The sequence below is a fragment of the Thalassophryne amazonica genome, chromosome 8 (assembly GCF_902500255.1).
Source record: "Thalassophryne amazonica chromosome 8, fThaAma1.1, whole genome shotgun sequence".
Lineage (NCBI taxonomy): Eukaryota > Metazoa > Chordata > Actinopteri > Batrachoidiformes > Batrachoididae > Thalassophryne > Thalassophryne amazonica.
The window spans coordinates 70,499,811-70,516,920 of NC_047110.1; the positions used below are offsets into that span (position 1 = coordinate 70,499,811).

At 40.5% G+C, this 17,110-nt stretch overlaps 1 protein-coding gene across 1 annotated transcript; it reads right to left on the reverse strand.

Annotated features, from left to right (window-relative positions):
• Positions 1-540: 540 nt before the first annotated feature.
• Positions 541-11,660, reverse strand: LOC117515862 (glycine cleavage system H protein, mitochondrial-like). The gene is made up of 5 exons (XM_034176621.1): positions 11,470-11,660; positions 10,124-10,206; positions 7,922-7,985; positions 7,455-7,586; positions 541-1,107 (listed from the first exon to the last, which is right to left on the reverse strand). The coding sequence occupies exons 1-5, from the start codon at positions 11,618-11,620 to the stop codon at positions 1,010-1,012; spliced, it is 528 nt and encodes a 175-aa protein (XP_034032512.1). The 5' UTR covers positions 11,621-11,660; the 3' UTR covers positions 541-1,009.
• Positions 11,661-17,110: the final 5,450 nt, after the last annotated feature.

The window sequence follows — 17,110 nt, forward strand, 5'->3', positions numbered from 1 at the left end:
TATCGGCAAGCATATAAATCAGATTTTTATGAAATTTTTAACATAGATATTAGGCCATGGAAGACGCTATTCAATTTTGGAGGTGATCTGGATCCGGATCCGGATTCTGTATTAAGATTCACTTTGAATGATTATGTCAAAACTGGTTCACAGACTCTCACCAAATTTGCACCACAGATAGATATTAGGGCATGGAAGAATCCACTACATTTTAGAGGTGTTCTGGATCCGGATTGGCAGACGTCAGAAATCTCAGTTTTCTCTTGTTATTATTGTCATCAATTAGGTTTGGTATGCCGGTTCTGGCACATCTTGCATAATTCCTTAATGCTTTGAAATGCTACTTCACCGATCTTCTTCTCATCAGCCGTCATTATTTGTTGTCTAGCTTCAGTGAACTTGCAGCACTTGTCCAATTCGGTTATTTCTATGTAGTACTGCCAGGCTCAATTTTTTCTGTGGACAGGCCTTTGACAGCTTCTATAACTTCTTATGTATTAATGTTGTGACTACATATATTGAAAGGCTAGGAGAAGAAGCAATACTGAAAGCAATATTGGATATTTTTCAGAAACAACAAAGTACAATGCATCAGGACAAGATTTTTTTACTGTGTGTACATACACAGCATAGTTATTGTACATGTAGTGCAGACCAACATGGATAATACTATAATTCCAAAAGTCCTACTTTTCTTCATGTTTGACACCCCCCCCCCCCCCAAAAAACAAACAAACAAACAAAAAAACAAAACACTATTCTTTGTTTAGGCTCAACACAGGATGCTTTCTCAGTGTGGACTACCATGTCCCCAAACAATACTTTAAAACATATAAACAGCTCAATGTTCACAGCTCTACAACACTATCAGTCCAGCAATCCTGAGCTCCGGAGGCAAATTGTTAAATGCTACGCACAGAACTGTAAGTTGAGAAGGGTACATCTTCTGCAGTTCCCCATCAGTTGTGACTGAAAGGCAGAGAGGTTGCATGGCACCTGCTGGGAGGGATTACTCCTCAATAGAGCGGATGTATCTCTCGTACGCTTTCTCATCCATGAGACTGTCGAGCTCCGCAGGGTTGGCAATCGTCATTTTCATGAGCCAGCCTAAAACATGCAGGTTTAATCAAGTTAGCAATTTGTAAAGAAACATATCCAGGTTTCTCAATTTTATCCATATGTAGGCTTAGTGGTAGGGTTAGTGGACTTGGTTTCAGTGCAGAAGGTTCCCGGTTCAAACCCCACCCATACCACATTTCTCCATGTAATGTGGAGTTGCATCAGGAAGGGCATCCAGCATAAAACTTCAACATGCAGATCCACGGGAGCAGCCGAAGGGACTTACTATCCAATATGGGCTACTAAGGTTTATTTTAAACATAACTTGAATAACAATTTGAGGGGACTCAAAAAGGCAATCAAAGCCAATTAATATAGAACTTTTTAAATACAGATGTAAGTCCTTTCAAGTTTGGGACCATGTACTCACAAAGTAAATTACATTAGTTTCATGGATTTTCCTGAAACATAGAAAAAGGTTGGGCCTTTGCTGGAAATGCTTCTATCAAGTTCTGGGGAGTGTATTTCTGAAAACAATCTAAATTATGAATTTAAACACATTGCAATCTGATTACAGTTAGTTTCAACAACTCGGAAAATCATTTATTCTGTGTCCTGAATGCAGATTACCACATCATGATACTTTTCAAATCTGAAAATCATTGCGATGTAATGATACTGCGACCTCAGAAAATCATCTTTCAGCTGCTCCATTAGGGGTCACCACAGCAGATCAATCGTTTCCATCTCACCCTGTCCTCTGTATCTTCCTCTGTCACACCAACCACCTGCATGTCCTCCCTCAACACATCCATAAACCTCCTCTTTGGCCTCTCTCCTCCGGCCTGGTGGCTCCATCCTCAGCATCTGTCTCCCTATATACCCTGGGTCCCTCCTCTGCATGTCCAAACCATCTCTATCTTGCCTCTGACTTTGTCTCCAAACCATCCCACCTCCTAATCAAGTCCAGCCTCATCACTCCCAAATAGAATCGCAACATCTTCAGCTCTGCCACCTCCAGCTCTGCCTCCTGGCTTTTTGTTAGTGCCACCGTCTCTAAACTGTACAACATAGTTGGTCTTACTACTGTCTTGTAAACTTTCCCCTTCACTCTTGCTGATATTCTTCAGTCACAAATCACTCCTGCCACCTTTCTCCACCCACTCCACCCTGCCTGCACTGTCTTCTTCACCTCTCTATAACACTCCATTACTTTGGACAGTTGATCACAAGTATTTAAACTCATCTACTTTCGCCACTTCTACTCCTTGTAACTGTACTATTCCACTGGGCTCCCTCTCATTCACACACACATACTCATTGTTGCTCCTACTGACGTTTAGTCCCCTGCTATGCAGATCATATCTCTACCTCTCCAGGCTGGCTCAACTTGCTCTCTACCCTCACTACAGATCACATCATCTGCAAACATCATAGTCCATGGGGACTCCTGTCTGATCTCATCCGTCAATCTGTCCATCACCCTCGTGAACAAGATCCGGATTTAATCCCATCTCCACTTTGATTGAATCTGTCCTTCCTCCTGCGCATCTCATTGCTGTCAGACTATCCTTGTATATGTCCTGCACTACCCTCACATACTTCCTCATACAATACCACAACTCTTCTCTTGCACTCTGTCATATGCTTTCTCTAAATCCACAAACACACAATGCAACTCCTGACCTTCTTCATACTTCTCCATCTGTATTCTCAGAGCAAACATTGCATCTGTAGTGCTCTTTCTTGGCATGAAACCATATGCTCACAGCTCTTCACCTGTTTTCTAAGCTTAACTTGTACTACTTTTCCCCATAACTTCATGCTGTGGCTGATCAACTTATTGCCTCTGTAGTTACTGCAGCTCTACACATCACCCTCGTTCTTAAAAATAGGAACCAGCACACTTCGCCTCCACTCCTGAGGCATCCTCTCACTTTCCAAGATTTTATTAAACAATCTGCTTAGAAACTCAACTGCCTTCCATGCCTCCACTGGAATGTCATCTGGACCAAATGCCTTTCCATTCTTCATCCTCTTCATAGGCACCCTGCCGTCATCCTTACTAATCTCTTGCACTTCCTGATTTATTTTCTCCACATCATCCAGTCTTTTCTCTCTCATTTTCTTCATCAGCTCCTCAAAATTTTCCCTCCACCTTCTCAACACACTCTCCTCACTTAAAACATTACCATCTACCTCCAAGTTGATTTTTTTTAATCAGATGCCAATAAAAATAAGCAACCTACAAGGTAGGACCGTGCATACGTAAAAAAGTGACACCTCCTGGGAAATGGTGGATCCAAATTTAATATATGTATCATGCGGAGAACAGAAAGAATGGATGTTGAAGTATGTATGTGGCCCTTAACTGTAGGAGTGAAAGAGCTAAGACGCCAGGACTCACAGTATACAAATTCACTATGTAACACAATTTTTTTCCGGGCTTCTAAGTGTTATATTTCAACTGCTTATGTCTAAAGTCTATGGAAAAATGACTACATTCAGCACAAACTTTGATTTTATTTTATTTTTTAACGTTCTAGAAAGTTTCTTGAAATTTCTAGATAATTCTGGAAACTTCTAGAAAATTCTGGACAGTTCTAGCAGTTAAAGAATATTCTAGAAGAGTACTCAGTAGTAGTGAAGGTGAATTGAGAATATTCTTGAAAACGGACAAATTTCAAAATATCAATGTCCAGCTATTTTCTATTTATTTAAGGCATAACAGGTCAGGAAAACACAGTGTACCCAGGAACAAAATAAAAATAAAAATTTGTTACATAGTGTTATCGTACATACAAGTATTTGGACAGCGACACAATTTTGTAATTTTGCATCTGTTCACCAGCACAATGGGGCTAAAATGAAACGGTTGAGATGTACAGTGGGGTAAAAAAGTATGCTATTTGTATTTCTTACCATTTCTGACGCAAATGGAGTCTAAGACATATTCATCGACTTAGGCATGTATACTTGGGCAGTCACTGCAGTATGTCAAATCTAAAAATGTGACTTTCTTAAGGTGCTTCTGACTAAATTGTTCATCTTGATGAGAAAGTGTTTTGTGCAAAATGTTATTTCAATATAACTATTCTAACCACTGCCGCACGAGGGGTGGAAATTGCAGTGGTTGAGCATATTAGCAGAAACCAGCAATAGTAATGTACCTGTTCACAAATGAAATACAAATTGAAATGACGATCCTTTCTCCTTTAAATGACTATACAGGAGAGATTAAAAAAAGTATTACATGTCACTGTCCACCTATTTGGTGAAAACAAACAGTCATGGGCAGTGGCGTTTGGTTCCGATTTTCTTCGCCTCCGGGAACTGACGTCGAAGCCACTCAACAACCTGCAGCAGGTATTGGCGCTGCTGTTCATCCTTCGTTAGGATCAGATTGTAATCCTGGATAAGTGCAATTCCTCGCTCAGCAAAATCACTGACAGCAGCAATGTTATCCAGGACCTGCTGTGACGACTGGAATGACGGGTCATCCTCCCACTCTGAGGGGTCCTTGATGAGAAAGTGCATGTTGACATTGAATGCCTCAAAAATGCAACCAAAATCTGCCACAAATGAACTAATGTCAGATTGCATTTTGAATCCATAACACAAAATGTCACCTGCATGTCACAAAAACCCGGGGCCGGGCGGCAGTGGTTAATATCTTTCAGCCCTCGTGAAATTTCACTCAATTTATTTTTACCCCTAAAGGATCCCCCCCGCACACACAAAAAAAGAAGCACCTTGGAAAAGTTGAAGTTTGTTTTTCGGAAACACCCTAATATTCATGTATCCATAACGTGACTCTTCTAAATAAAACTGGCTGAAAGCGACGATACTTATTATCTCTCAACATGAAGGGAGCATGTATAACAATGGCAATAATTCCTGAAGGGTGAGTAGTGGTATACAGAGGCAAAATTGTAAATAAGTAAATAAATAAATAAATAAATACATACATACATACATACATACAACAAAAACAAATCACTGTTCAAGTACTTCTAGACCAAACTGCATATTAGATTAAGCTATTTTACAGAAACCATGATTTCACATTGTCGCTGTCATGGAAATTGATGTCATAATGCAGTACTGCCATCTACTGTTAAAAAAAATAATAATGGAGCTCAGAAACTATTTCTACCTTTAAAATTGCAATTTTTGTTCAATATTAACTCAGCTTACTGTACATAATTACAATTGGTAATTGCAAAAAAGATGGTGGAATACTTAACTTTCCTCAATGACGTTGCTTTTGATACAAATAATAAACTGATGTTATTAGAACAAGTACAACATTGTAGGAAGAATGAGACTTAAAAAAAGTTTGATACAAGTAAGAATTTTTTTTAACTAATTTTGGATTGTTCCCCTCGTCCAACATTTAAAAAGAATTCTTAGGGTAGTACCTCACCGGGGCGTTACTGGTGGAATGGAGGCAGAGACAAAAAAATAAAAGAAATCACATCAAAACATGAATAGGCGGCAGATTTTTCATGTGGAATCTCACTGGATTGGTCTCCTTAACACATGTGCGCATAGTGGCTGACTGTCCGCTGAATGTTGCCCGGAGTGGAGGCAAAAATACGGCCACAAATCTCTTGCAGTCCACATACATACCGCATGGCACACACACAAAAGTCTAGTGGCACTGGTGTGTCCTTTGCAGGTGCAAGGATTTGTGCGCGAAAGCTGTGTTCCACTCTCATGGATGTTGAACATCACTGGAGTGGCTGAAATGATGACGTTTGCACACACAGTATTCAGGATGGCTGTGGACTATTACATCATTATTACTATTATGTTAAAGAGGCTGTAAAAATTCCCCAACTTTAGGCAGAAAAAGCACTGAAAATAATAATTAAATTAAAAAAAGATGTGTGAAAAACCAAAAAAGGACTTACACAGTGATGTCCAAGAGCTGCATCTGTTAACTTGCATTGACGTCTTCATACAATGCAAATAATGAGAAATCCGGATCGCTTGTCCACATTCTCCACACAGGTGTAGCCCACTGTCCCTGCATGCAGGGGGGTCATTGCCGGCCCAGCAGCATTAGACTTATTTCCACTGTGGTCCTCAGATAAATAAATAAATACAATAATATAAAAACACAAAACACAATAAATCTGGTTTGTGTGGCTCCTCCATGGCCAGACAGCATGTTTTTCCAGTCAAAATGGACAAAAAGGTCAGAAAAAAATTTGTAAAAAGCTGAAAATTGGTGTATGCTCTCCCCTCAGTAGCCTTACGTCCTCGTGTATCCTCACTGAGCTTTCACCGTTATGACGTCATAGTTTATATTTACAGAAGAAATGGCCTCATCCGGATATATAATTTAGTATACACGGGTATATTTTTGATTACTTTTTTATTAAACAGACATACAATGCTTTGGAACATTGACGTAAACGTAAATAAACAAAGAGCATGAGATCATAATGTCATGACCTCATTTATGATGTCATCATGTTGAATTATCTCATGGTCTCAGTCACATAATACTCTTAAAAGAGGACGTTATACAATCCAGGATACGTGTTCTGCAATTTTTTTAAACTTGGGTTCACAATATAGTATTACAGTTTGAATCAGACTGTGCCTATATGAAAGGTTATTAGGGGATTTTCATTTTTGTGGATTTTCAGTGATGGATGAAGTCACATTCATCAAAATGATCCTCGTCAGCCATCTCAAAATCAAATGTTTCATTTCTGAGTACCAGTGAATCGAAACTGACCTCATCTTTGCTTTCTTTCCCATCAAAGCCATGCTCTTCATCAGTGCCAGATACAAAAATGTCTGGTTTTTCAGAATTGCTTCAGCCATTTCCATGGCAATGGCCACACAGAATTGTACAGAACAGACCTGACGTCTTGCAGCCACACAATCACTCACAACGGTGTCTACTTGATATCATAATATCTGTTTCGTTCTGAAGCAATCTTGTCTATCAATGAAGATACATAAACCACTGTAAATAATTAAATGATGAACATGTGTGAAACACTATTTTCAACATCCATGACACCCATGGCATCATACCAGGAAAAGCTTAAGGAGGATACATGGGGACTTTTAGTATGTTGTTTAGGATGGTTAAAGGACTGTATACAGCAATTTTCAGCTTTCTAATTTTTCCGACCTTGGCCAAAAAATGACCTAATATTACTGGACTAATGTGTCCAGCAGGCTAATGCGCATGCACAGCTGGGCCAATCAACCAAAAGTGCGATTCAGGCAGGGGAACTGCAAACGGCTGCGAACGTTGAGTGAAATTGCATGAATTCCTTCGCGGATGCTGTTTGCAAGCTTTCACAGCCCAATGAGATACTACCCTAAAGATCCCATATTTTTGGAACTGCATTCATGTGTATACTGACCATCTTTGTAGCAGGATTTGTTGACCAAACCAGGGTTGTCCACCACTGACATATTGACTTCGACAACCTTTCCGGTTAAAGGGGAATAGAGCTCAGTAGCTGCTTTTACACTCTCCAGGGCTCCAAACCCATCTGTGTCAGCAGAGAACACAAATGGTTCATTTCCAAAGCATGTTGATGTGTAGAACAGTCATTATGCATCAACCAAAACAATTTGACTTATTCTCACAAAAAAAAAAACTTATAAACACACATGCAAATAAAATAAGTCATTTTCTGTTCTTTCTGTAATCCTGAATGTTATCACTGGGTAACGTCATAAAACTACAAGAGACAAGTGGCAACAACAGACAAAATATTACTATAAAGGAAAGACATTCAGCAGGTCAGACCAACAACAAACTGTTATTCTTGACTTTTTACAAGTGAGCATAATAATAAGAGTAGATCTGAGCCACATTTCATACCTTGCTGAGCTAGCTGTGTCCCCACGTCTGGCAGTCCACAGTAAACGACATCTCCCAGCGCCTCCTGTAAGAGATAAAAGAATTTGTCAAACATGGCAGTGTTGAATGTGTATGAACTAAGATACACTTTGTACAGCAAAAGCCACACTCACAAAAGAAAGGCTTGACTTGACTGACCGGAATTACATTTGAGGTATGTATAAGCATTCTGCCAATGTATTTCTGGGATGTGTGAGATCTACGGGGAAAATGTGGAAATCTGTAGTATGGCTATGATTTAAGGAAGCATCATATGGATGAAAATGGGGGAATGTTTCTTCACTGACAGATTTGGCAATCATCACTTAAGCCCCGGTCACAACCCACCGTGCATTTTTTTTTCACCATACGTTTTCTGCGGATGCCACGGCCACTACGTTTTTGTGAAAACGTACGGAGGCAGTAGCAAGAGGAGGGAGGGAGTACGTTCAACGCACATCTCTAGGAGTGTAACGATAAAGAGAGTTGACAATAAAGCAGTGTGCGTGTGTGGGGTCGCCTTTCTTTTTTATGAGCAGGACCGGAGCGGCAGGTGTTTTTCGGCGTCGGCGATGCATGAGCATGTCCAGCCTTGCAGTGGTCAGTTGTACGAGTGTTTACTTGCCTCAAAAAGTTACAGCTAGTTATCAGACTGAAGCTGTGGAGTGTCTGTGTTGCTGAAGTTTGGAAATAAAGTCCAAGTTCAAGTGAGAAGCCGCGTCGTGCATGCAAGTCTGTTGGCCTCCCCACATCACAGTTAGTGAAAAGTCACTCAAGGTGTGAAACACTGATAGAGGAATATATTCACTACACACTTGATTACCAGCTTTTTAAATTTCAACTTAATTCTAATTTATATATGTGTATCACAATCTTCAAGATCTGATACCTACAATTTAATTCCATAGTATGTGGTGAGTAGCCTACTGCCTCCGTACGAATTTCGTTAATTCAACAGTAATTGAATGAAAATGTGCTGCTTTGAATCAGCACTGAGGCAGTACTCACAACGTGTGTCATCTGCACTGCTGGTGAATCCACAGCTTGACCGCAGCGAAAGTTCTGCATGCACTAAAACCTCTACGGCGTGTCTGCGTGCTCCTAAATTCGTACTGAAGCAGTACTTATGACGTACGGATCTCCAAATTTAGCCCACGTTTTTGGAAGTACACCGCACGCACATGCAAGTATGGCGGATTGTGACCACGGCTTTACGGAGACTTTGCTTTTCACGGTTTGGCCGTCCTTTGAGCCATTGTTGTTGCGACCACTGATCTCTAATTATGTATATGGTTGCTAAGTTGCAATATTTCTGCCTGCATGTTTGAAAATTCTTTAATATGCTTTGTTTTATTAGTTATTCTGCTGTTGTGATTTCATGCAGTATATATATATATATATATATATATATATGAACTGAATATTTCTTTTGAAATTGACAATCTCCTCTGACATTTACAAGTACCACAAAGAGTATTTTTCATCAGTATTATTGGCATTTGATTGAACACCTGGTTGAACAAATATAAATTTTGCTGATTCATATTTTGACAAATATAGACGGACAAACTTTAGATAACACCATAGTTAACTGTACGCCCAGTGGGTGATGCGTGTGCTGGTAGGAGCAGCTGTGATTCAGCGGATATGCTGAAAAACTACAGAACTCTTGGTTAAAATTGTTCTTGTTGACACCAAATCTGGCATTACAGCACCACTACCTGTGTGGCTCTGTGGGCCCGGGTCAGGTCCGCACAGTTGCGTTTCCCCAACAGGGCTCCAGAGGCAGTCTACGTATGGAGACTTGGACCCCATGTATACCCGCTGGCAGGTCAAGTTAAAGGTTTATGTTAGCATTTAGCGTAATGGATTGGCTTGTTTGAAATTTTTAAAAATACAATAAAAGATTGTAAATTTTAACAACACTTCTACTTCTGGGAGTCTTAAGCACCAGCACAAATTTTATGTGGTCCAGGTCCAATTCAAGTTTAGATTCTCAAACTGCATGGAAAATAGATACTGAAATATCTGAAAGTCACATTCAAAATGGTCAATCGTTCTGTTCATATAAGAGGACTCTACTGTTGAATTTCATGACTCAAAATGCAATTATGAATATTTTAAGCAAATTACTTGCATAGATATATAAAAGCTATTAGTGAAATGTGGCACTGAAGAACTTACCTGTGCAAAGTTGCTGATACCAATGGTTCCTATTCCACCATCTTCCACTCGAACCCATTCATGCTGCTGTGTGAATTTAAGTGCTGAAACACAACACAACAGTCTCAAATCATAAAGGGCTTTGTGAACAGTTCAACCCTCATCAGTACACATCATGAAATGTAGTAGTCTGTATGGCTAGGATGCATACAGACCCCGACAGAACATCTTGGTTTTTTTTAAATATTGTTCACACACACACACACACACACACAGAAAATTTTCAGCCAAACTCTAACTACATAAGATGATGCAAAGAGAAATGGCTGGAGAAGGCTAAGGGGATGTCCACATGTCACCTGTTGTGGCAGATATATAGTTATTTTAGAAGCATAGGAATGGATCGTTGTCTGTCTGGGTGGTTGCCATTCATGACCAAGGGTGGTTCTGTGGCATTGTGGATGTGGCAAAGTGCAGCATCAGCACATGCTCCCAGGCTTGACTTGACTAGATAGAGTCACTCTGCAACTATTTTGGGAAAACAAACAAACAAACAAAAAAGACTACTGAGCATCTGGCTAGGAATTCATATGTTATTTTGAAAGAACTCTGAGAATTTATCTTATTCATACAAAACAAAATAAACAAAAACAAAAATTCAATACCTACCCCCCCCCCTACTCACTGTAGGTCCTCTGATGCAATGATCTTCAATCAAAATTGCTCTGACAGTAGTTATGAGAAACTGACACAAAATTTGACTATGGAGTAAGCCATACAGAAATACATCTTCAACCGCTTATCCGGGATCAGCTCCAGCAGGGGACCCCAGACTTCCCTTTCCTGGACTACATAAACCACCTCTGACTGGGGGATCCCGAGGCATTCCCAGGCCAGTGTGGAGATATAGTCTCTCCACCTAGTCCTGGGTCTCCCTAGGGAGGCGCTCAGAGGGGATTTTTTCCAGATGCCCGAACCACCTCAGCTGGCTTCTTTCAACGTGAAGGAGAAGCGGCTCTACTCCGAGCTCTCCATGGATGACCGAACTTCTCACTTTATCTCTAAGGGACACCTGAGGAAGCCCATTTCGACCGCTTGTACCCGTGATCTAGTTCGGTCATGACCTCATGACCTGGTGAGAGTAAGAACGAAGACTGACCAGCAGATCGAGAGTTTCGCCTTTGGAGTAAGGCGCCAGCAAGCCACATATCATTATATCAACAATGTGGTGTCCAAGTGGACCCCAAATGGAAAAATTATTATGAGCACACAATACTTAAGAAAGTATAATCAAAATAAGTGAAAAAGAGAACAGCTACATACGTAACAATGACATAAATCTTCAGAAGAGTCCATAACTACAATACCTGTTAATAATGGGCTCGAAGAAGCAAACGTCCGCCTAAAATAAGTGCTCGTTGTCAGTCGCACCTGACGAAGCGGTACAGTGCGCGAAAACAAAGGAAAAACTGTAGAAAAGTTAGAAGAGAGGCGACGGAAAATACAACAAGCCGCCATCGTTGTCGCTTTCTGATGAGCTGGCGGACCTCAGATCAGTTCCCGTTTCTCGCGCATGCGCAGACAACGAATATACAAATCTGGTCCGGGGGTAATCTCAGCACGTGACACCGCAAACTGCTAGAAGCTTTTTTTTTTTTTTTTCTTGGTAGGGTTTGCGTTGTTGTTGAGATCTTCTCAGGTTAATGTCTGACAAAATAAATTTACGTCTGTTTATGTATCACGCCCTGTATCGTGCCTCGATGTATCTGTATCATACAGACCCACTTGACCTGTGCCCTTCAGATATCTTTTCACATTCACGGATATTTTTTTTAATTGCAAGGTCCAATTGTTTGAAATACATCACTACCCTTAGTATATGCAAGTATGTTTCAAGTATACTTCTAGTTTACTTTTTATATACTTATCAGTACTATTTTTTGGTAAGGGTATTGGTCAAAAGAAAATGGCTGCAAGACCTTTGCCCTATCAAGTTGTATTGGAACGAGGTAATCCTGATGTCTCAAATGTGAAGAAACATTATTGACCTTGTTTGGGGAAGTAACCTGTGATGGACTGGTGCCTTGTCCAGGGGGTAGTCATGGACTCTCATTTGGTCCATGCCACAGAAACTGGACATAAACAATGACCTGATGGGCCTAAAAGACTTACTTTCATGCTAGAATGTAGTGTTTAAAGTGCATATCACAAGTAAAATGAAATGTCAAATGAGCTGACTATTCCAAATAAAGAATTATGAAAATATTGGTGTATTGCGTTTCATTTTTGGTGCCATTTGCTCTGAGAAATTAATTCATAAACATGAGGAATTTAGCTTGATTTCACCTGCTGCTGATAAACGTTCAGAAACGTGAACCTGTGAACATCATGTTGGACAACGCCCAATCAGAGACATTATTGAACTGAATAAGAAAACCGGAATTTTTAGCGGTTCCAAATTTGTGTTTTTTGTGGACTTTGGCGGTGAATATGTCACAATGGTAAACAGGCATTTGGGAGGATGCAGCAACAGTACCTGTGATGTTTATTAGGTGGACAGTTTTCCTAAAGATAAGATTTTAAGGAGGAAAGTGGAAGCTTTTATTTTATTTTTTTTTAAGTGCCTCTTGGACAGACTGCAGAAATGAAGTTGAGCACAGCGTGAGACTGGTCTTCAAAAAAATGGATCTAACCACAGATTCTATCCATTTGTGTAGCTAGAAGAACTCTGCCTCTCCCGAAAGCGTGGAACTGGCCGTGTTTGTGGTTTGTGCGGCTGTATCTCGGCATGCTAAGCTAAGTTGCTACATGCAGAACACCGGCGAGTCTTGCAGAGGAAGCTGGAATGTTATTACGGAATGTCGGAGACAATGTGATGGCGAGTGACCGCTGTTATGAGGAGAGCTGTGATGTAGACCAGCTTCTGGGCCAGTTGTGTTACCGGTGTGTTCTGTGCTAAGCTTAGCTAAGCTAAGCTACCAGGAGCCGGCGGGTCTGATGAAAGAATGTCGTTTACTGTGGAGTAATGCTGTTTTTTCTGTGGACAAATGACAGTGCAGTGCAGTACAGCAGGACAAAAACAGTATGTAATCATTATTATTCAATGTTATTGAGACATATGTGATGTTTATTGTTAATTTTTTCTGAATACACCGTGGGTAGCAAACAGGGGGAGACGGACACATCTTGATAGCAAAAAAACAAGAATTTGACTTGAAAACCAAATTAAAACCATATTATTTGTAGACAAAAAGCAACCCGGACTGGCTGTATGTACTGGTGTTTTACGTCGTGATTCTGGATAAAAATAGCTGTCAATCTGTCTTACATCTTTCAGACGCACACTGGCTTATTATATTTTTGTCAGTTTTATCAGGGCCCCTACACGTTAAAAAGTTGGAAGTAATGATTTTTAATCTGATGTATAATGTTTTAAAATATAGTGTTGACTGCAGTGAGATATGCCCTTTAAACCTTTCATGATGTGCTTTTGAATTAAAGTCCCAAACTGTTTTTTGCTGAATGTGTAACTAATGTGATGTTCATGTTAAGTTTAATCTAATTTAATTGTGACTTTTACTGACAGATTAGCCACATGTCTGAGTAGGAAAATAAAGTGTAAATTTGTGAAACAAAAAAAGGGTAAATTTTAAGCGTAAGCGTCGCTAAATGTCTAATAAGTCTTAAATAACAGTATATTAAGGTTCAGGCAGACAGTGGACATAGACTCAGCTGTTATTAACCTGCACAAAAACATAATTAAATTCAGTTTATTTATATAGCGCCAAATAACAAGTCATCCTAAGGTGTTTCACTTGGGTAAGGCCAATTTAATGTCCATATTTGTATTAATTTTAACATGACATGAGCAAAACGGAAAGAAAATATTCTTGGGATTGACAAAATTGCTCTTCATGTTGATGCCTCTTTCATTCCTGCTAAAACTATCAAAACAATCAGGTTTTTCTTACATTAAAATGTTATTTATTTGTTTATGGAGTGCTTAAGTCTTTTGCAGAGTGTAATAACAGTTTGTCAGGTACAAGCTTTGGCCTTCATTGTTGATCTCAATCAATCCTGTTCCTTGTGGAATATGACAGCATGTCATTTCCAATCACCAGTATGTCAATCTACCAAAAACACATACACTAGAAAATAATCTAACATCAAATCAGAGCTCTCAGTATTACAGCTAATGTTTAATACATCACTCTTGATCATTTGTTGATCCTGGTACATAATGTCCCAAATGTGATGACGTCATTTCACTGTACTGTATGTACTTCTCCAACAGATGTCGCCCTTGAGCCTTATATAAATGGGTCTTCACGTAGCCCACCAATTTCTGACACATTGGTTCGAAAATAATTTAAGACACATTGTTCTTGGACATTTTGACATTTCAAAAATGGCTCTTTCACCTGTAGAGAGGTTGAATAAACTCTTAAATATTCTTTAAACGCCTTTGCCTTTGTTTAATCATAATAAAGCAAGAAAGAGCCATTTTTGAAATGTCAAAATGTTGAAGACGACGAAGAAGAGGAGGAAAACGTTGCCATGAACAGCGGGAGAAGAAGAAAACTAGAAGGGTGGAAATGAGAGTGGGGACTTTGAATGTTGGTAGTATGACTGGTAAAGGGAGAGAGCTGGCTGATATGATGGAGAGGAGAAAGGTAGACATATTGTGTGTCCAAGAGACCAAGTGGAAGGGAAGTAAGAGCAGGAGCATCGGCGGTGGGTACAAGCTGTTGTACCATGGTGAGGACAGGAAGAGAAATGGTGTTGGGGTCATTTTAAAGGAAGAGTATGTTAAAAGTGTGTTGGAGGTTAAGCGAGTGTCTGACAGGGTGATGAGTGTGAAGTTGGAAATTGAAGGGGTGATGATGAATATCATCAGTGCATATGCCTCACAGGTTGGTTGTGAGATGAAGGAGAAAGAAGATTTCTGGAGTGTGTTAGATGAGGTGGTGGAGAGTGTGCCCAAGCATGAAAGAGTGGTGATAGGAGCAGACTTCAATGGGCATGTTGGTGAAGGGAACAGAGGTGATGAGGAAGTAATGGGTAGATATGGTATCAAGGATAGGAATGGGGAAGGACAGATGGTAGTTGATTTTGCAAAAAGGATGGAAATGGCTGTGGTGAATACCTACTTTAAGAAAAGGGAGGAGCACAGGGTAACATATAAGAGTGGAGGAAGGTGCACACAGGTGGACTACATTCTTTATAAGAGATGCAAGCTAAAAGAAATCACAGACTGTAAGGTGGTAGCAGGAGAGAGTGTCACTAGACAGCATAGGATGGTTGTTTGTAGGATGACTTTAGAGGTAAAGAAGAAGAGAGTGAGAGCTCAACAAAGGATCAGATGGTGGAAGCTGAAGGAGGAAGACTGTTGTGTGAAATTTAGCGAGCAGGTGAGAGAAGCACTAGTTGGAGGGGAAGCAATTTTGGACAACTGGAAAAGTACTGCAGATGTGGTGAGGGAGACAGCTAGGGCTGTACTGGGTATGACATCTGGACAGTGGAAGGAAGACAAGGAGACTTGGTGGTGGAATGAAGAGGTCCAGGAAAGCATAAGGAGAAAGAGGTTGGCGAAAAAGTTTTGGGATAGTCGGAGAGATGAAGAAAGTAGGCAGGAGTACAAGGAGATGTGGCGTAAGGCGAGAAGAGAAGTGGCAAAAGCAAAGGAAAAGGCATATTGCGAGCTGTACAAGAAGTTGAATAGTAAGGAAGGAGAAAAGGACTTGTACCGATTGGCCAGACAAAGGGACAGAGCTGGAAAGGATGTGCAGCAGGTTAGGGTGGTAAAAGATGCACATGGTAATGTGCTGACAAGTGAGGAGTGTGTGCTGAGAAGGTGGAGGGAATATTTTGAAGAGTTGATGAATAAAGAAAATGAGCGAGAGAAAAGGCTGGATGATGTGGTGAGAGTAAATCAGGAAGTAAAAGAGATTAGCAAGGAAGAAGTGAAGGCTGCTATGAAGAGGATGAAGAGTGGAAAGGCAGTCGGTCCAGATGACATTCCAATGGAGGCATGGAAATGTCTAGGAGAGATGGCAGTAGAGTTTCTAACCAGATTGTTTAATAAAATCTTGGAAAGTGAGAGGATGCCTGAGGAGTGGAGACGAAGTGTGCTGGTTCCCATTTTCAAGAACAAGGGTGATGTGCAGAGCTGCAGTAACTACAGAGGCATAAAGCTGATCAGCCACAGCATGAAGTTATGGGAAAGAGTAGAAGCAAGGCTTAGAAAACAGGTGAAGATCTGTGAGCAGCAATATGGTTTCATGCCTAGAAAGAGCACTACAGATGCAATGTTTGCTCTGAGAATACTGTTGGAAAAGTATAGAGAAGGACAGAAAGAGTTACATTGTGTGTTTGTGGACTTAGAAAAAGCTTATGATAGGGTGCCAAGAGAAGAGTTGTGGCATTGTATGAGGAAGTCTGGAGTGGCAGAGAAGTATGTTAGGGTAGTGCAGGACATGTACAAGAATAGTGTGACAGCGGTGAGATGCGCAGTCGGAATGACAGACTCATTCAAGGTGGAGGTGGGATTACACCAAGGATCAGCTCTGAGTCCTTTCTTGTTTGCAGTGGTGATGGACAGGTTGACAGATGAGATCAGACAGGAGTCCCCATGGACTATGATGTTTGCAGATGACATTGTGATCTGTAGTGAGAGTAGAGAGCAAGTTGAGTCTAGTCTGGAGAAGTGGAGATATGCTTTGGAGAGAAGGGGAATGAAAGTCAGTAGAAGCAAGACTGAGTACATGTGTGTGAATGAGAGGGAGCCCAGTGGAATAGTGCAGTTACAAGGAGTAGAAGTGGTGAAAGTAGATGAGTTTAAATATTTGGGGTCAACTGTTCAAAGTAATGGCGAGTGTGGTAGAGAGGTGAAGAAGAGAGTGCAGGCAGGGTGGAGTGGGTGGAGAAAGGTGGCAGGAGTGATTTGTGACCGAAGAATATCAGCAAGAGTGAAGGGGAAAGTTTACAAAACAGTAGTGAGACCAGCTA

Excerpts from the sequence above, each read along its gene's own strand:
- LOC117515862 (XM_034176621.1), bottom strand. The coding sequence starts at position 11,620 with ATGGCGGCTTGTTGTATTTTCCGTCGCCTCTCTTCTAACTTTTCTACA. Across the intron at positions 7,587-7,921 it reads GACACAGCTAGCTCAGCAAG|ATGGGTTTGGAGCCCTGGAG; the intron begins GTATGAAATGTG and ends CTGCTGACACAG. Across the intron at positions 1,108-7,454 it reads CAAATCCTGCTACAAAGATG|GCTGGCTCATGAAAATGACG; the intron begins GTCAGTATACAC and ends TGCATGTTTTAG.